The sequence below is a fragment of the Candoia aspera genome, chromosome 6 (assembly GCF_035149785.1).
Source record: "Candoia aspera isolate rCanAsp1 chromosome 6, rCanAsp1.hap2, whole genome shotgun sequence".
NCBI lineage: Eukaryota > Metazoa > Chordata > Lepidosauria > Squamata > Boidae > Candoia > Candoia aspera.
This window is the reverse complement of record NC_086158.1, coordinates 80,521,397-80,543,032: the sequence shown is the minus strand read 5'-3', so window position 1 is coordinate 80,543,032 and position 21,636 is coordinate 80,521,397. Positions and strand designations below refer to the sequence as shown.

At 39.7% G+C, this 21,636-nt stretch overlaps 1 protein-coding gene across 3 annotated transcripts in view; it reads right to left on the bottom strand.

Annotated features, from left to right (window-relative positions):
- Positions 1-4,972: 4,972 nt before the first annotated feature.
- PALD1 (phosphatase domain containing paladin 1) overlaps positions 4,973-21,636 on the bottom strand; it is a 117,040-nt gene continuing 100,376 nt past the window's right edge. For all 3 annotated transcript variants that reach the window (XM_063307513.1, XM_063307515.1, XM_063307514.1), the window contains exon 20: positions 4,973-5,336. In XM_063307513.1, the coding sequence (XP_063163583.1) occupies positions 5,187-5,336 (150 nt within the window). In that variant the 3' untranslated portion in view covers positions 4,973-5,186. The remainder of the gene's footprint in view (positions 5,337-21,636) is intronic.

Below are 21,636 nucleotides of genomic sequence, written 5' to 3'. Positions count from 1 at the left end.
CATGACCCACCTCACCATTTCTCCTCGTTGGCTGTAGATACTCTACCTCCATCACACTACAGTACTAATCCATTTGTCACTGTGGTTAAGGACTTTTTTCATTGCACAATTTAAAAAACAATTTATCAACACAGTAAAACTATTAATTTTCAGAGTATTTAATCTAGTTTGGAAAAGGGGGGGGAAATCAGTATTCACTCAGAATTCAAGCCTGTCCTATTTTGGCCTGAGGTAAAATTGAACCTCACAGTTTGTATCAGCTTTTGCCTGAGTGTGTGACAATCAATGGAACAAGGTGTTTCCTATCAGATATTTGCAATGAATGATCCTACAAAGTCCTTGTAAGATTTGTGAACATACAGCATTAAGCTTATAGAAAGCCATATGAGGAATGTCTGGACTTCCTCCAGCCAACTTGTATTTTCTGAATATTTGATGTTATACTAAAAATAAGTGGCAAAATCCATATTTAAATTGAAGTAGTTCTTTGAAGAAGGTTCTCTGAGTATTACCACAAGGGTAGGGAACATCCAGTCTTCCAGATATTGCTAAAATCTAACTTCCACCACTGGCCATGCTGGCTGGCTGTTCTTGGATTTGTAGTGCAGCAACATCGGGTTTTCCATCTCTCCTTCAGAACTGGATGATGTGACATGTCCATGCAAATGCATTAAGTTCACCTCCCAAGTATTTATATCATCTCCCCAGTCCTGGTTTGGTTCAGTGCAAAACCACAAGGAAAATGTGAACTTTTTTCCCCCCAAAAAGCAAATTTGCACACATTCTGATGTGCCCAGGATATGCATAATCCTCCTCTCCTCCCCCAATGTATGTACATTACTAATACTTGGTTACTGAAAAGCTGCCATTAAAACATGGCAAGCATAGTCTAACCATATTCTGGATACACAACTAAAGAAGATGCAGGGGTCTCTCAGGGTTAATCCTATGATTTTTGAATAGTAGCTATTATGTTAGGATCAAAGGTGGCTTAATTTTAGATACTAGAGAACAGGATAGCACTTAGCTGACCTCGTCTGGGTTTAGAAGCTAGGTTAAGCCAAATTAGACAGGAATACCACCAGTGAGTATCAGGGTTGTAGGACTGATTGGGAACTTGACACAAATTCTAAGAGGCATCAATGGCAGGCCACTTCTAGATCACTTCCAAGAACGTTGAATGGTTACCTCCATGTAGTAACCAGGAGTTAAAGCTGAGTCAGAGGTGTATTTTTCCTCTTAACAGACAAGAATAACTAACTACTGACACCTCCCATTCAACTGGACCTTCTTTCTCAAGATAAGCTCTATTTTAGGCTTCCTGATTTGGCATTCCCAAGATGTCCAAGAGAAGAGTTCTGTAAGCAAACAGAACAGGGAAGGACAATCAGACATTTTAATCTACTATTGCCAGCAGACCCAGAAGGTACTAGATTGCTCACCTGTTCTCGGAAAATGCCAGGTAGTGCTGGTCTTCTTGGAGGAAGACTGCACAACCTCCCACCAGCGTTGTGAGTCTGCCACACTGTAGTAATTTCCCAGTAACCGTGCTTGGCTTCTTCTTTTTTTTTTTTCCAAATATATTGATCAAATCTGAATTTAGTCTTCAGTAGAACTGTAGTAATAATAATTTGTTTCAATCCAAGATTAGATCAGGAGTTGTACTGTAACGATGAAGCCAAGTAACACTGTAGGAGCAGCTGAAAGTTCAGGAAATGTTTGCTAGACCACCCTATAGTTTTGCAACCCGCTGAATGGAAAGAAAGAGAAGGTGGGTGATGTCATTTGAACTTCTAGTTCATGCACTGATATGATCAAAGGAGCAGAGTTTGATGCAATTAAGGTTGAATTAATTACATACTGAGGCATCCCTTAGATAGTAAATGAGATTTCTAAAGATCTCTGTTGACTGATGGGCATACTCACTTTCATTTCACAAAAGAACCATTGTTTGGTAGGTTTATAAACTGCTCTTTTTGTTTAACTTATTCCTACACTAAACCATCCACCTCACCTCTTCATGTAACTCTTCACAAAATAAATGTTCTAAGGAAAGCTGCGTGCTTGAACATTTTATTAATACCCTCCTCTCCTGTCCCATTATACTCAGACAAATCTTGATAAAATAGTTAAGAGCAGAGACATCACACTGACAACAAAGGTCCGCATAGTTAAAGCAATGGTGTTCCCCGCAGTAACGTATGGCTGTGAGAGCTGGACCATAAGGAAGGCTGAGAGAAGGAAGATAGATGCTTTTGAACTGTGGTGTTGGAGGAAAATTCTGAGAGTGCCTTGGACTGCAAGAAGATCAAACCAGTCCACCCTCCAGGAAATAAAGCCAGACTGCTCACTTGAGGGAATGATATTAAAGGCAAAACTGAAGGACTTTGGCCACATAATGAGAAGACAGGACCCCCTGGAGAAGAAGGTGATGCTAGGGAGAGTGGAAGGCAAAAGAAAGAGGGCCTGACCAAGGGCAAGATGGATGGATGATATTCTAGAGGTGACGGACTCGTCCCTGGGGGAGCTGGGGGTGTTGACGACCGACAGGAAGCTCTGGCATGGGCTTGTCCATGAAGTCACGAAGAGTCGGAAGCGACTAAACGAATAAACAACAACATAGTACAAAACTGTTAGTAGTGATTTTTAAACTCCAAATTGGGTGGTGGTGGGGAGGTGTTGATTCTCCTGCATATCTGTGCACAGTTGTAGAATTACACATACAGTACCAAATGTACAAAGAGAAAACTGTGTAAAAATATGACATCTTATAGGTCTGAATCTCTGGAGATTTTGAATGTTACACATTTAAAGTCCACATGCAAACAATCATAATGTTCCTCATTGTGTTTTGTCTCAGGTAATAATACTGAGATACTCAATAATATTGAGATGGTTTTTGTATTTACTCTATAGATGGAATTACATTCTAAAATGGATGGTAAAAGTCTTTATGTTCTGGATGATTTATTTCTGGTAAACTATGAACCAACCCCTGTGACTAGACAAATAAACAACAAAATACGTGGCCTTATTGGAATTCAAGCTAGACTATCCTCTTCCAGGGTTGTGGTTTTGTTTCGCAGCATCTTATTAAGATCTTTTTCTTATAACAACACACTTCTACCATGTTTGCACAGGCAAACAGCACCCACAGAAGACAAAACAGCACTCACAGAAACGATTCAGTATCATTTTGGTGCACATCAAAAATGCAAGTTTTAAAGCATGGTGTGTTGTGAAAGCCCTTCCTTGCTCTCTCTGCTGAAATTGCAACTTCAGCAAAGTCTTGCAAGCCTTTAAGTTCTGCTGAGTCAGGGACAGGGAACCTGTAGCCTTCCATATGTTGCTGAACTACAATTCCCAGCTTTACAATTCCCAGCATAGCCTACTAAGGGTAGGTTGTGCTAGGACTTGCACTTCAGCAGCGCACGGAGGCTCACAGGTTCTGCAACTCTATTAGAGAAAAATGAAGCAGGAAAAAAACAGTGGAAACAAAGCAGTAAAAAAAACAAAAACAAAACAGAAACAGTAATTAAGGGGGGAAATGATACAATATGAAAGATGTGCAAAGGGCTTTAAATCCAAAACATCGTTTTCTCAAGCGCAAAGCAGCCAGTTCAAGTTTAATGGAAATGACTCAAGCTTGAAGTGGGGTTCCATGCAACAGAGCCACCCAAAGCAAAAACCACTTCCAAAATGTTTGCCGCAGCCCTTTCCACACGCAAACCAATCGCTTTCTCCTCAGAATGGGGTGTCTTGAATACAAAATGGTTTGCCTGGAAACATTTTTCACACCACGACACTCTATAGCACATAGACTAGTGTTGTCAAGAAGTACAGAAGAGGCATTGGTGTCTTCCAGAGTTGGTGCCTGGAGTTAAAGGGTCACAAGTCAAACTTCTTATTGCTGCACCCCTTAAAGTAACCTTTTTTTTGCAATGTAGTAGAGGACCTAAATTTAATTTCTAAGTTAAAGTATTTCTTCTGACAACTCACACGTTGTTGTTTTTTTTGAAGTGGTAGTTCTTGATTTAGGATGTTCACCTTAAAAACAGCAAATACTGTTTCTCCATACTGCACTTAGCCTACTCTTGAGGAGGAAGAGACTGATTTTAAAAATGCTATCATAAATGTAGGACTATGCATATGCAGAACGGATATGGGTACATAATACAACACCCTAGAAATTTCCACTTTTGCTTTTAAAAGTGATTGGACAGACCTGGTGCAGAAAGGTAAGTACATTTCATTATTGCTGGCAGTCTGAATTTGAGAAAAAAAGCCAAGATTTGGAGCTGGGGACTCCAGGAATATAGGTGCTGATACTATTCTACAGCTAGCATAGCTGCTTGCTCCAAATTGGCTCAACCTATACATTTACACATTAAATCAAGTGCAGAGTAGTCACAGAACCTAAAAATATTGTCTGGAAGGAAGCATCTACACTAAGATGAGGAACCTACAACCTTGTAGATGTTGTTGCACTGAAGCTCCTATCAACAATGCAAAAATGATGAGCTCTAGTTTAACATCTGCCAGTCTACAGGTTCCCCAACCCAGTTCAAACCGAGAGGGTAGGATAGGTGAATCTACCCATCTGCTGTATTCAGATAAGCACCATATATATGAAATCCCAGACACTCTAGAAATTTCAGCATCCTCTTATGCATGCAGTGAAAAATCCACATTGGGCAGTGTAGGTAAACTTCTCCCATTCTTAGCACTGTACAACTGCCCAACAATGGTGACCACCAATTAAAGTATCATAAATGTACATTTCAATCATCATAACTGAACAAGATTCAAGCACAAGAAATACTGAAGCCATACAGAACTGCCTATTAAATTCTTCCTACATCTGCATATACATAATATACAAGTTACCTTGGGCACCAAGTCCTCAGAAAAAGTCTTGGAAAAAGAGCTTTTGTGGCATCCTAGGGATCAGGAGAAAATATAGAGCATCTGCTTTGTTTAAATTTATTTTATTCTATCTGAAAGACCCTAAAAATGTCTTCAAAGCAGTTTTACCTCTTTTTCTTGGAAATACAGTCCTTCTTTAAGGCACATATATATGTATGTATGTATATTTAAAAATCCACTCAGAAAAGTAGAAAAAGAAAGTGATTTGGCCACATCTGGAGAAGTGCTGAAGTCCTTCGGGCCCTTAATAATGTTGGGTCCTAAATGAATTCTCCTCGGAATGGCAGGGAGCTACGACTTTGCTCCTGCCAGCGGTAGCGTAGCCGGGAGAGTGGCCTGTTCTCCAGAATTTCAAATTCAGAAAAACCCAGCTGGTTTAGGATCTCGTAGACACCTGCCTTGGCTGCCACCTGAAGAGAGGAAAAAAACAAACCAGGGATTGGGAAGGAAGGGGGAACAGAGAGAGAAAGATGGTCTTAACAGGTTTTTTAAAGCAGAAAAATGGTATCTGATGTTTAGGTTACCAGAATGCTAAAAAGAAGCAGCTTGTTTGCAGCAAGCATCAAAATACGTACAGGTTTGTACGTTGTGTGTGTTTCTATGTCAGAATGGTTAAGGGCACGTTGAAGGAATCCTTAACTCTTTTCTAAAGTACTTTCAGATATATTTGCAATGCTCCAGTCTATGTATTTTCCAACCACTTATTATATCACACACACTTTGATTCACTTGAGCAGGGTTCTCTGACATTTTGAGCTGGTAGGTGCATTTTGAATTTTGACAATGTTGCGTGTGCTCCCACCAAATGACTTGGAGAGCAGCGACAGACACTTATCCCTGTTAAAACCCCTTGCTTGGCTCAAAGCACTATTTCCCAGCCAACAAACCAGTGAGATTAAAAGAGAAGCTGACTTGCCCAGGAACCTAATCGCAAGGAAGAGCTCCACAATGCAATGCCCCTTTTTTGAACTCACAAATGTTCTTCCCCAAGAGAAGCTCAACTGATGATGCTTACAGTGAAGGACCTTGGCCAAGAAATGCTGAGTCATGAATGCCAAGTCACATATTTGCTTCCACAAAACTAACTGCAAATGACCCCTTTCAACAGAAGACGTAAAGCCAAATCTTCCCAGCAGAAGAAGGCTGTGGGCCTCTTTACATGCATCACCTCTACAAACTAGGGACATATATCAACCCACTAAAAGGCTTGCAAAAGAACATAAAACTTAATTTAGTATTGCACTTTAAAAATAATTTAGAGTTTAATGGAATCATAGTAAATGCATATTTGCAGTTATCAAGTTATTTGTCTCTCTACATATATGCATCCTTCTGTATAGTGTTAAGAAGGTTGCTGAGGTGGCAAAACAAACGGAAAAAAGATAGTAACAACGGTTTGTAAAAGTAAGAAAATGTTTCTGGAATATTTCTCCCCAGTCCACATCAAATAAGTACAAAAGTAATCCAAAAACAATTTGGGAGAATGTTTCGTCTAATTCTGCTGGAATAAGACAAACATAAATAAGTTTACATTTTTTCTCCTAAAATGCACAGTCTTCATTATTTCCCCTGAAACTTTTATTAATAAACCTCTCTCCATCAAGCATTTAAAGCAACTTTGCAAAGCAAGTCTCTGACCAGCTGAGAATCATAGAATCAGGGTTGGAAGGGACCCTGGAGGTCTTCTAGTCCAACCCCCTGCCCAAGGCAGGAATCCTCATACCATCTCAGACAAATGGTTGTCCAATCTCTTTTACAGCCTGGTAAGTCACGGAGGTTCCTTTCTGTGTTTCTTTCTCTTCCCCTTATGCAGCTATGGGATATGCCCTCTTTTATCTGATCATTCACTAGGCATCTCTTCCCCATCTCTGTCTCCCAAGGTCATTCCCACATACCATTACAGCAGCCCATGTAGAATACATTGTGGTGGACCAAATGAGTTATGAGGAGAGCCTGAATTATGGTCAGCTGTGTATTGGTTGGAGAAGAATAGGAACGGGGGGGGGGGGCGGTCTTTTCTTTATTATTATTTCTTTATTATTACATACATGTACAAGGGTCAGGTAGGTGAGCAGAAGGTTTAAGCATGTCTCTAATTCATATGCAGTGGTCCTGACTCAATTTGGGACACCGTGTGCTTACACAAATACTAATCTACTCCAAAATGCTTGCTCATAAATCATTAGGCACATCTTCAGTACATTTCCTTTTTAACCAGTAGATCTTGAATTGTATCTCTAGTGGGGTTCAAAATTCTAATCGCTTTCAATATGAACCACTAACACCAGTTATTATCCTAATAATTTTTTTCTCACAAACTTATGACTACATTAAGGTAACTACAGTACACCAAGCCTCCATGGTTACTCTAACACTGCCATCCAGATGGCCAAATCATGGTATATATTTTAAGTAGTCCACCAATGCAAAAATACTAACTTCATCAACTAATTGCCACTGCTAATAAGGTCCTCATCACTAAATTTTCTGCATTCCATTTCCCTATGACCCCACTGTTACAATTCCTAATCAGGGGCATATGTATGCTTTATATTCCATGGAAACTTGTGTCATAATAATTGGTTATTCTAAAATGCCACAAGAGTCTTGTTGTTTTTTTATGGGATGAACCATTTTTTTCTTGTTAAAATGAGTTAAATTTATTCTTTGCTTACTTAACAGTTTTCATAACCTGCCCTAATGCCAAAAGACTCTGGGCAGCGTAGATCAAACAAAAGCAAAACAACATAATTATCATAAATAACTAAATCCAAATAAGTACCAAGAACAACAGAAAATCACTAAGAAAGGCAGGGATAAAACGCAAACAAAAACTAAGAAAGGGGCCCACAGTCATTCAGCTGACTCTAACATGAAAGTAACTTTTCTGAGGCTTACTGCATTATCAATAGCATCTTTTACAAATGTTATTTTCCTTTAACTTTAGCTACTATACCTGGAGTCTCATAAATGTACACGCTCCTAAAATCAGTAAATGAGGTAGTTCTCATTTAACAATGCTAATTGGGACTGGAAACTCTGTTGTTAAGCAACATGTAAATCGAAAAACCAGATGACTGGCTGCTTAGCGTCAGCAGTTCCAGTTGCTGTCATTAAATGAGGACTGTGTGGATCGTTAAATGAGGGCCTCACGACTATGACTTGCAACTTCCTGCCGGCTTCACATTGACTTTGCTTGTGGGAAGCTGGCAGGGAAGGTGGTGTCAGAATCCACAATCAAAGAATAGTTAAATCATTCCATTGTGTTCTCTGCCATCGAAGCAATGCGTGTCAGGCTCCGGATGGGAGGGGGAGGGATGCTGACGGTGAGAAAGAATTATGTGTCATCTAATGGTGGGGTCCAAGGTCATACTAGGCCGAGATGCGTAGAGTTGGAATGCTGAACTGTTGAGGGAAATGGGGGATGGAACGTGAAGGGGGTTCTGACGTGTCTGTGTACTTTTTATTCGATAGCCTGTGTGAGAATGGTTTTTAGTCGTGGCTTTTTGCTTTAATCTGTTTTGTTGTTGTTTATTCGTTTAGTCGCTTCCGACTCTTCGTGACTTCATGGACCAGCCCACGCCAGAGCTTCCTGTTGGTCGTCAACACCCCCAGCTCCCCCAGGGACGAGTCCATCACCTCTAGAATATCATCCATCCACCTTGCCCTTGGTCGGCCCCTCTTCCTTTTGCCCTCCACTCTCCCTAGCATCAGCATCTTCTCCAGGGTGTCCTGTCTTCTCATTATGTGGTCAAAGTATTTCAGTTTTGCCTTTAATATCATTCCCTCAAGTGAGCAGTCTGGCTTTATTTCCTGGAGGATGGACTGGTTTGATCTTCTTGCAGTCCAAGGCACTCTCAGAATTTTCCTCCAACACCACAGTTCAAAAGCATCTATCTTCCTTCTCTCAGCCTTCCTTACGGTCCAGCTCTCGCAGCCATATGTTACTACGGGGAACGCCATTGCTTTAACTATGTGGACCTTTGTTGTCAGTGTGATGTCTCTGCTCTTAACTATTTTATCGAGATTTGACATTGCTCTTCTCCCAAGGATTAAGCGTCTTCTGATTTCCTGACTGCAGTCAGCATCTGCAGTAATCTTCGCACCTAGAAATACAAAGTCTTTCACTGCTTCTACATTTTCTCCCGCTATTTGCCAGTTATCAATCAAGCTGGTTGCCATAATCTTGGTTTTTTTGAGGTTTAGCTGCAAGCCAGCTTTTGCACTTTTTTCTTTCACCTTCATCATAAGGCTCCTCAGTTCCTCTTCGCTTTCAGCCATCAAAGTGGTATCATCTGCATATCTGAGATTGTTAATGTTTCTTCCAGCGATTTTAACCCCAGCCTTGGATTCCTCAAGCCCAGCATGTCGCATGATGTGTTCTGCGTACAAGTTGAATAGGTAGGGTGAGAGTATACAGCCCTGCTGTACTCCTTTCCCAATCTTAAACCAGTCCGTTGTTCCGTGGTCTGTTCTTACTGTTGCTACTTGGTCGTTATACAGATCCTTCAGGGGGCATACAAGATGACTTGGTATCCCCATAACGCTAAGAACGTGCCACAATTTGTTATGGTCCACACAGTCAAAGGCTTTAGAATAGTCAATGAAACAGAAATAGATCTTTTTCTGAAACTCCCTGGCTTTTTCCATTATCCAGCGGATATTGGCAATTTGATCCCTAGTTCCTCTGCCTTTTCTAAACCCAGCTTGTACACTTGGCAATTCTTGCTCCATGAATTGCTGAAGTCTACCTTGCAGGATCTTGAGCATTACCTTACTGGCATGTGAAATGAGTGCCACTGTTCGATAGTTTGAACATTCTTTAGTGTTTCCCTTTTTTGGTATGGGGATATAGGTTGATTTTTTCCAGTCTGATGGCCATTCTTGTGTTTTCCAAATTTGCTGGCATATAGCATGCATTACCTTGACAGCATCATCTTGCAAGATTTTGAACAGCTCAGCTGGGATGCCATCGTCTCCTGCTGCCTTGTTATTAGCAATGCTTCTTAAGGCCCATTCAACATCACTCTTCAGGATGTCTGGCTCTAGCTCACTGACCACACCGTCAAAGCTATCCCCAATATTGTTATCCTTCCTATACAGGTCTTCCGTATATTCTTGCCACCTTTTCTTGATCTCTTCTTCTTCTCTTAGGTCCTTGCCATCTTTGTTTTTGATCATACCCATTTTGGCCTGGAATTTACCTCCGATGTTTCTAATTTTCTGGAAGAGGTATCTTGTCCTTCCTATTCTATTGTCTTCTTCCACTTCCACACATGGCTTGTTTAAAAATAATTCCCTATCTCTTCTGGCTAATCTCTGGAATTTTGCATTTAATTGGCCATATCTCCCCCTATCACTGTTGCCTTTTGCTTTCCTTCTTTCTTGGGCTACTTCTAGTGTCTCAGCAGACAGCCATTTTGCCTTCTTGGTTTTCTCTTTCTTTGGGATGTATTTTGTTGCCGCCTCCTGAACAATGTTGCGAACTTCTGTCCAGAGTTCTTCCGGGACCCTCTCTACTAAGTCCAGTCCCTTAAATCTATTCTTCACCTCCACTGCATATTCCTTAGGAATATTAGTGAGCTCATATCTAGCTGAACTCTGGGTCTTCCCTAATCTCTTTAGTCTGATCCTAAATTGTGCAAGAAGAAGTTTATGATCTGAACTACAGTCAGCTCCAGGTCTTGTTTTTACCAACTGTATAGATGTCTGCCACCTTTGGCTGCAAAGGATGTAGTCAATCTGATTTCGGTGTTGTCCATCTAGTGAAGTCCATATATAACGCCGTCTCTTAGGTTGCTGGAAGAGAGTGTTTGTTCTGCAGAGTGAGTTGTCTTGGCAAAATTCTATCAGCCTATGTCCTGCTTCATTTTGTTCTCCCAGGCCATGCTGACCTGTAATTCCAGGTGTCATTTGACTGCCCACCTTAGCATTCCAGTCTCCTGGGATGAAAATAACATCTCTTTTAGGCGTGTTGTCCAATAGGTGCTGCAGATCCTCATAGAACTGCTCTACTTCAGATTCTTCAGCATTTGTGGTTGGGGCGTATATTTGGATCACTGTGATGTTCGATGGCTTGCCCTGAATTCGAATTGAGATCATTCTATCGTTTTTTGGATTGTATCCAAGCACTGCTTTAGCCACTTTACTATTAATTATGAAGGCTACTCCATTTCTTCTGTGGTCCTCTTGTCCACTGTAGTAGATCTAGTGGTCATTTGATGTGAAGTGGCCCATTCCAGTCCATTTCAGTTCATGACGCCCAAAATGTCTATCTTTAATCTTGACATCTCACCAATAACCACATCCAATTTGCCCTGGCTCATAGATCTTACATTCCAGGTTCCAATGGTGTGTTGATCCTTAGAACATGGGATTCGCCATTCACCACCAGCACCGTCGGCCGCTAGCCGTCCTTTCGGCTTTGAGCTAGCTGCGTCATCACGTCTGGGGCTAGTTGAGCTCATCCTCTGTTCCTCCCCAGTAGCATTTTGACCATCTTCCGACCTGGGGGTCTAATCTTCCGATGGTATACCGACATATCTCTGGTTGTACTGATCCATTTAGTTTTCACGGCAAGAATACTGGGGTGGGTTGCCATTACCTTCCCCAGGGATCGCATTTAGTCTGACCTCTCTGTCATGACCTTCCCGTCTTGGGTGGCCCTTCACGGTTTAGCTCATGGCATCATAGAGGTGCTCAAGCTCCAGCACCAGGGCAAGGTAACGATCCTTTGCTGAAGTTAATCTGTACACATCATCAATAAATCTGAAATCTGCATTTCATCCGGATGCATGAGTCAGAACTTTGTTGAGTCAACTGTGTCAGAACTTTAAAGGTGGCAAATTGTGATCACATGTCCACAGGATGCTGCAACTGCCGTAAGTATGAGGTCTGGTCATAATTACCACTCGTTCAGCTCTGTTCTAAGTTTGAACAGTCAAACGTTGGAAACAAGGCTTCATTCAGTTTTATAGCTACAAGACAAAACTGGTTACACACATGCAGACCAAAGAATATATTGAAAAATACTACAGTTTCACTGGAAGATTAATGAAAGACACTTATGTAAATACCTATGTAACATGTAGCTGCCTTTTCATTAACTAAGAACCACAAGCGCTTGCAGCTTGATGAGATAACCTAGAAATTACATGCTTGTTGTTTGTTCTTTAGTGTGTGTTCCGCTTAGTTGCAGGGCCCACTTCTTTTATAGCATACTTGCCTACTTCTTACTGTGAAGCTTACCAATGTAAGGCCCCACTCCACCTCCCATTGGCTTGTCTGCAGAATCTGACACTGATTAGAGCTGAAAGGGACTGACTGCCCCAAGGTTGCCTAGCTGGCTTCTGGAGTTAAGGGAGGACTAGAACCTGGGTCTCCCCAATCCTAGTCCAGCACCTTAGCAGCTATATCATGCCGGCTCTCCCTAGAAATTATATTCTTAAGCCTGATAAATCTCTTTGGGAGGATGTAGGACTAAGGGTGTGCAACATCAGCCCTTTGATTGGATAGGCAACATAAAGAAATTCAACTTTCTGTATCAGGCTTTGAGGAACCCTTCTATAGTTTAGTAGAAGAGTGCATGTTGCACATGCAGAGGGTCTCAGATTATATTCCCAGTGCTCCAGAAAGGGATGGGAAGCATAAACTGTGGGGAGGTAAGCTGGTGCCTTCCAGGTGCTTTGGACTAAAATTCCCAAAATTGTTGGGCCACTTACAATGCTGCTTGGCACTAACTGGAAATGATGTTCAAAACATCTGGAGAGTACTATCTTACCTCTTTTTAGTTAGGTGGACCACTGGAGCTATATTTCCATAAATTCAACCAAATGTATTCATAGCTCTGGATGGATCTTAACAACAACCCATACCTATTTGTTAGATGTGGCAAATAATTAGTGAATCAGGAGGTTGGGAGTGTGACTCACAATATGGATCACAACTTGGCTCCCAGAAGTTCTTGACAAAGGGGGAAAAAATGGTTTCCATAACAGCAAAACAGGTGTGTCACCCTCACACAATCTGTTTTATGGCACTGTAAGCTCTTTTTTCAAGTGCAGAATAAATGTGTGCAGATAATATTCTTTCTCTTCCTGCTCAACCCCTTTCATGCTGTACATTTCTAACCTGTGCATTTCGGCTCCATCTCTCCTCCACCCACTGGATTAGTGTCATTTTCCAGCAAATCTCTTCAATCGAGAACAGCCAGACTGTGATCGTAACCACAGCTGGCAGATTCCTCTTTCATCTCTCACCAAGGAGATCAAACATGCCAATATGAATTTGCAAAGCTAGCTGAGACACAGAAGAGATGAGGCTTTCCCATCATACATACAGGGGCTCTTTGCTTACAGCTTACACAAGCAAGAAAAGGAGAGAGGCTAATCTCAAGGGAACAGATAAAATGTGCTTAAGCAACCCATTTCCTGCCATTTCACCTTCTCCTATTCCAAGTAATTATTTGCATGGTACTTCTGCTGTGCAATTCCACTGTAAAGTTAATCATTGGAGCTACATTTCAAGTGCTGTTAAGCCTACTAAGAATCATTTAAGCCACTGGAACATCCTATTTATCAAAGGGTGGGTTTTGGTGGTGGTAGGGGTAGCTCTTTATGGACTCTCACTTGAAGTGAATGCCCGAAATGCAACAGAAGATGATGGTGCTAATTTTATTTTGCAAATTCCATTTCAATCACACCAATTCCATCCTCAGCTAATCTTCTATCAATCCCTTTTTGCTGTTCTTCTATCTTGACTGGAAAGGAATAAACAGAGAGCTTGGTGGAAAAGCATATGCTTTGCACTCAGAATGACTGGACATCTTTAATGAAAATGATCTCAGACAGTGGGAGATGGAATGACCTTGGTGAGCTACTGTCCATTAGAAAATTGAGGGAAGAGACAAAACACATATACAGCAGGTTCTAACATTCATTCTAACAAGTCTCACAGCTACAGTCTTTGTTATTTTCTCCACATTATCACTTTATCCTCTCTGAAGCAGTCAAGAATCCAAATCATCCCTCAACAGGTCAAATTTACTTTAGAATTTGCCAATCGTTGATCCATAGCAGATCTGCTGAACTTGCTGCCTTCCAGATACCTTGGTTTACAAATCTCATAAATCTCAAATCCCTAGCCAGCATGGCCAACAGGCATGGTAGGCCAAGATATCTGGAACGCACCATGTTAGATGGGTACTTTAGACTGTGGGTTAGTGATGGCATTCAATAGTTGCAGCAGATCTTTTTCTTGACCTTGTCTAGGCATCAAAAAAGGGAGTGAGATACGACAGTTTTTCTCCAGAGACATTTATATCTTTTTCTATATGCAGGTTAGACAACTTTAGACTGATATTATAGGTATGGGTATTTAAGGAATAATGCTCGGTTTCCCTTTCTTGCTGTCTCCGAAAGAGGAATTCAACTCATGGTCAGCGGTTTTGTTTCAGAGTTCTTGCTGCTGGAATAAGTTTTTATAAAAATCACTATAACAAGTTGGTTTTTTTTCTTCTCTTAGAGTAACCATTAAAAGGAAACAATGGAACCTCTGTTTAGACCCCTCTAAAGGGAAGCATCGAAATGATGATTTTTGTTCACACACAAAAAATATTCAGTTATCTTTTGGAGAAAAACATTACAAAACTGAAAAACCAGGGGAAGGGATTAGAATTTGCTTATGAATATAGGCTAAAAAAGTATTCTTTTGGAAGGTTAAGCATTTTCATAACAAGCTTTTCTCAAATGCTTGAGTAGATTTTTGTTTGCAAATGTGTTACTCTCCTAGCAACTCTACATATCATGGCATCATTAAGATATCTAAGAAATAGTAAGTTGGATTGTGTTACTTCTCTAGTCTAATGGCTTGTAAAATAATAATTTGAAATAAATTGGAAGGTGCCAAGAAAATTATTTTACTTTGGTTACAGGTATTTGGCTTAAAAAAAAAAGGAGGAAACTGTTATCTAACTTAAAGGGAATCTATTCTCTCACTCTTTCCTTTGCAATTCAATTATTACTTCTGCTTATGCTGTCATTTTTCACTGAAAAAGTGTGATGCGTATTCTGATATTCACACACATGCATCACTTGCACAAGCTTGGGCACTCTCTTTTGATGATTGGTGGGCATATTTGGAATTTTTGGAAGCATTTAGTAGATGCTCCCATAAAATTATTGCTGTGGGTACATATAGAGAAGTGCACAGGGTTCCTGTGAGAATAAAATAGAGTGGATAAACCACATATATTGCCTTCAGTTCCTTAGTAACATAAAAATGTAACAAATATTTCTCTTTAATTTTATTTTTTTAATGTTTATCTGTTTTTACATCCTTTTTGTGGCCTTCAGAGCCCCCCTTTTAGTACACAGTCTTAGTATTAAGAATTTTTATAGTTTTTTTAGTGTTTTAATTTTATAGTATTGTCTAGCAATCATAGCTTTTAGTTACCTTTTATTTTATTTAGTTTCAGTGTCATTATTGAAATAACTGTAATTATTCCTGATTGTATTTTATGTCAGTCTTAATAAAAATGACAAATATTTAACATTAGATATACAACAAATAGTCAACTATTTAACACTGACTTATATGTAACAAGCTATTTAACAAAAATATTTCACAGAGACCTAATAATATATCTCCAGTTCTTCTGCACCTTATGAATAGCATTTCCAGTCCATGTACATGAGTATGTACAAATGCGGGGATAATCTCCACATTATATGCATTTTCTTCATGAAATACTGGTGCAACATTGCCCCACGTGGAATAGTCATGCTTGTTGCGTAAAATATCATCCTGCCATCTACATCTCTGCTGGATCAGACTAGAGGTTAATTTTTGAACACCTCTTACTTCCAGCTAATAGTTCTCACTGCAATTCTCTGCACACAGAAAAAAGTTTCAAATTAGGGGAAGAAAGAGAAAAAGTAGGAGATGAGGACCACCCCAGTTGCTTCCACAGAGCTTTCCAAGTTATAGCATGGGGGTGACAACAGCTCAGAAAGATTTGACTGCTCATGGATAAAGGAGAGAGAAGAAAGCCAAAGATGCAATGAAACAAAGACATCAAAAGATCTTTTGTGCAGAATAATGTAGTGAAGAAAGATACTTTAGATACTTATTAAAGGGCTGGGGGGCAGGGAGAGCAATTCTAAGCCTCACTGTCAAAAACAGCAATGGGTTGCAGTTGACCTCACTCATTTCCCCAATATGAGCTCATCCCAGAGAACAGGGTAGAAAGCTTCCTTGGGCTCAAAGGCCACACTAAATTTTTCATGTGTGCCAAGGAGTGTATTCCAAAAATAGGGACAGTACTTATTCTGGGATGTGGAGAGTCCTCCCCCCCACAATCTAGGGGGGTCTGGAAAAATGTCATCCTCTTATGGCCCAAGGAACGCACTTCTTATATGTCTGTTCTAGGGACTGTAACCTAATCCACTCTGAAGAGTTGAATAACTTTCTGTCCTGTTTTTTCAGCAAGCAAGAGAATGACTAACTGATCTCAGACTAGGAGAGTTACTTCTAAGTGTACCTTCAACAGAAAAAAGAGGTAATTGTCTTTTAAATAGTCACATTTTGTAGATACTCCTTCTTCAAAATAGAAAAATATACCTACAATAATAAATTATTTGAACTAATAGGGAAAATAAGCAAAATTAATTTCTAAAAATATCTTTATGAACCACACATCCCATATTCATGTCTTGAAAATACACACATGGAACTAAATCTATGGAGTGTTTTGCTTGTTCTCTATATTTATCCACACTGATTGTCCATAACTGGAACAAAAACGAGAGTATTTTGTTGACAGCTTTTGTGATTGATCAGTGCAAAGCCTACATGTTTATTTAATGTTCCCATTATGGATAGGATATGCCTAGGCATATTAGTATAAAATTAGGCATATTAGTAATATTAGCCTAGGCATATTAGTATAAAATACCAGAGAATGCCTCTCTTATTACAGAAAAGGAATCTGGGCCACTTTACTGTCATTGCACTGTGACAATGCATTCTCTTCAGCCAAGGTGAAAAAGATCAACGTAACACATCTAAGTAGTAAGAGCTGATCAATTCACTATAATTTGTGAAGAAGGTATTCAAATTCCATTTCCTACTATGTACGTCCATCTGACCAAATGGCACAGAGATTGATTCACTAGGATACTGACTGTCCAGAGTCCCTCTGGTGAGAGGAGCTGGGCAGTGTCAAATTTGATAGATAAATAAATACTGACACTGTGACATCTTAGAAACAACAGGCATATCTTGGCACATTCTTACAAGGACAGGAGAATCTTTCCTCTGCTTCCATATATCATAAATAAAATCATGATAATATTTATTTTTAAGGAATACTGACAGAGAAGAATGGGAAGCTGGAATGGGGGAGAAAAGAGGAAAGCAAAGCTGTCTGAGGTCAGATCTCACATACGGTATACCAGCATGTAGTGGTCAGCTGTAACTAGAGTAGAAACAGTCCAGAGTCACAGTCCTTCACAGAGATCCTGTGACCCATTATCTTCCCTCAGCCTACTGTGCTAGTCCAAACGTCCCCCACATAACACTCTCCAGAAATTCTGGACTCTAATTCTCATTAGCTCAAGACTGTATAAAAACTGTAACTGGGCACAATAGGAAGCATTAAGGTTAAGAAAAGATGGGTCAGTCTCTAGGGTATGGGTTGTATTCTGTGCCTGAGGAGATAACCATATGAATCATCATCTTTCTTGCTGTAAAGAAAGGAAGAAAGACGGATTTCATTTAAGTTCCTTTCTTCCCATGCCTGTCGCTATGATGGGACTAAACTGACCTCAATATAGGAAAAGTGACAAAGCTAATTTGCAGCACGTAATGAAACACGGAGGAGCTGGTTTGCAGCACGATCATCACAGAAATAAGGTTTCTAGGCCCTGGATTAAATTAGACTGCACATGGACTGAAAAACTAACCAAGAAATCAGTCTGGTAAATCACATATTATTATATATGAAGTGAATTTGGGAGGGTTTGCTCCATTCCTGGTTTTTGAGTAGATACAGCAATTCAGTGGTAAGAAAAATCTTACAAACAGAAACTGCCAAGAATGTCCCTTATAACTTCTTACTTTTTACCGGATATTGGAGTCACTGCCTGTTTTACCAGATAAACAGAAAACATTGCAGGTAGGCGGTGGCTGAACATACGGACTGAACGTAAACTGTTATTATATGCTGATTATATTGCTTGATTTTCTAAACAAAAACTTAGCAACGCTGAAGGTGTTACTTTGATACCTTATCAGGTTATTCACGTGCCTGGAATAAGCCCCATATGCCTCCTATTCAGTTCTACTGTTTCTCTGGAAATTAACTGGGGCTTTAAGTGTGGTTTGAATTCTTTAAAACAGTTAGGAAGAGTTATTCCAAGCACACATTCCTCATTTGTATCTCTAAATATGTCAAAGGGTTCGTCTCAAATGAAAATCAATGGACACAGATGATCAAAAATTCCACTGAGTTTGGGCAAATGTAGCAAAAAAGAATACTAATTCAAGATTTACATATTACAGTATGGATGTAAACGGCATCCTCATGTTAGTTAATACCTGTAGCTTATTTCAAGCGGACTAGTAAGATGAAAAATAAAAAACGAGAAAGGTCCCCTGTGCGAGCACCGAGTCATGTTTGACCCTCTGGAGGGACGCTGCTTTCATGACGTTTTCTTGGCAGACTATAGAGCGAGGTGGTTTGCCATTGCCTTCCCCAGCCGTCACCTTCCCCAGCAAGCTGGTACTCATTTTACCGACCTCGGAAGAGTGGAAGGCTGAGCCAGCTACCCGAGAATCCAGCTTCCGCTGGGATCAAACTCGGGTCATGGGGAGAGTTTTCGGTTGCAAATACGGTCGCAGTACTGCCACCTAGACTGGTAAGATAGTACGATTTTTTTTAATATCAATGACAATACCTTAGATTTTCCTTATCTGAACTATCATTATCAATAATCATTAGGTCTTCAATATTCCTGATTTTTAGCTTCACTGCTGGGAATGTATTTTGATACATTCAAAATACTAAATACATTCAGAATGGGGTATTTTGTACCCCATTTCTAAATCACCCAATTTATTTTTCTTTTAAGTATGCGTACCCTAAGAGAGGCTTTCGACAGCAAGGAGAAACTGGTTCTCTTGGTGCTTATCATTGTTTTTGTGATTAATTTTTTTAAAAGTTTTGGACTTTGCTTTCCATCCAAATACTAAAGAGGGTTGAGAGTACATAATCATCTCCCTGTTATTATTTTTGTACTAAATTTAAAGATATTAGCATTTCCCTACACATTGAATCTGCTGTTTTGAACATTCAGCTTTCTGCTGCTACTTTCCCTGGGGAACTGTCTGCTATCTCACTTTCACTTGTGTAAACACACTCTGGAATCCTTTCATATCTTTGACTTTCACTGGTTAAGCTCCCAGGGGGCACCATAATCTACTGCAGGAGATGTGGAGGATTTTGATCACACTTTTTCTGACTTCCATCGAAACTTTAAACAGATGCTTTCTGATTCCTGCCAAGCTCTTATGCAAGGCATTCAGGATATTGTGGAAAACAGGAGGTTTAAAATCTGTCATCTGGTTGGGGATGTTGTGGATGAAATTAAGAATTTAACAGTGATAAAAATGTCTCTTCTAACAGTGAGATTGGGGCTTCTGTTGAAATGCTTGATGAAGATTGGATAGACAAGTTGAAGAAATTTAAGGGAGAGATCGAGCTGCAAGCCACAAGTGAAATTGTCTTTTTGATGGAATGCTATGGAAAAGAAGGGGTTATTATGTATGGGAGGTTTTCTGAAGAGGCAGAAGTTTTCCAGAGTTTCGGAGTTTTTGAGGGGGCAGTTGGGTTGTTCGGTTTCTTTATGAAAAAAGCTCTGTCTGCACTGTGGGGATATGTAAATGCTCTGGTTTATTTTGAAGTGGGGTAAGGGTTTAAGAGTATTTATTTGGATTGCTTTTACAGTCTGGTTGATTTCATTTATCTTTAACAATTTGGATTAAGATTATTAAGGTACTGTATAAAAAAATAAATAATAATAAATGGTTTTGGGTTTAATACGATTATTATAATTATTGTATTATTAATTACAATGGCAGACAATTTATATGTTTTTTTAGTTTGATCTTTATTATAGTAGACAGAAATGTATAGAATAGTAGTAGGAAGGAAATAATTAAATAAATGTTATCCTTTGTGGGGGGGAGTTGATTAGGAGGCATATGTGTATATGTGTGTGTGTGTTTATAATCTTCTTTTAACATAAGGGGAGGGAGCAATTGTATTTAGTGATTTTTATATTGTGCTGATGGAATGATTTATAGAAATAATGTGATTTTGGTTTAATATAGAGTAAGGGAATGATTATGGAAGATTGTTGTATATCCTTGCTGTTAAAAGTCAGAAGTCACCGCTTTTTGTCACTTTTTAAAAAAAAATTCTTGTGTTTCCACACTTTTTTGGTTTTTTTTCCTCTTTGTAGCTTTTTGTTTTTCTGTAGCTTTTATCTTTGTCTGAAATCTAATAAAATTCTTATAAAAAAAAGAAAAAATTAATTCAAGAAAAGATTGGTTTTCATGATTAATGGACGCTCCAGATAATGTTTTAAAAGGGCTGGTCAATTTCATTATGTTCGAAATACAAAATGGATGAGGAGACACTTAAATCTGGTATTGGCTTACTTTACTAATGCTCTGTTTTGGTTTGACATCTGTATGATTGCTATTGCAGTTTTACAAAGAACATTATGGTTTAATTTTACTATTACTATTACTAGTTTTACTGTTGCAAGTTACTATTATACAGCTTTATTAAGCAAATACAGGTAGTCCTCACTTAACAACCACAATTGGGACTGGAATTTTGGTTGCTAAGTGAAATGGTCATTAAGCAAATTTGACCTGATTTTATGACCTTTTTTGCTGTGGCCATTAAGCGAATTACTGCAGTCATTAAGCAAACCACATGGTCATTAAGTGAATCACACAGTTCCCCATTGATTTTGCCTGCTGGAAGCTGGCCAGGAAGGTTGAAAATGGCAATCACATGACCACAGGACGCCGTGATGGTTGTAAATGTGAACCAGTTGCCAAGTGCCCAAATCATGATCATGTGAGCACAGGGACGCTGCGACAGTCGTAGGTGCAAGAACTGGCCACAAGTCAGTTTTCCCAGCACTGTCGTAAGTGGAGTCCTTGGTGCTCTCTGAGCCTTGTTGTTTTCTTGCAGACGTTTCATTGCCAGACTAGGCAACATCTTCAGTGCAAAGAGGGAGTGGGCCTTGCTCTCAGTTTATATACCGTGGCTTGCCCTGATGAGGATGTCCAAGAATGGTAGTAAGTTGTTGTTTTATTCCTCCCTTGTGAATTTTATTCCATTAAAGATGTTATTGATGGTTTTGTGGGTTTCTTCCAGTTGTTTCTTTTGTATTATGACACCCCTACCAACACAAGCAGGTACCCATACCTAGTCTGGCAATCAAATGTCTGGAAGAAAACAACAAGGCTCAGAGAGCACCAAGGACTCCACAGTTCAACCCTGAGCTACAAATATTCACTTCGACTGGTACTGTCATAAGTCCAAACTGTCACCAAACAATTGGTTGTTAAGCGAGGACTACCCGTACTATTGGTCAACACTGAGAAGACAGCGCTTAGATTCAAGGTATGAAT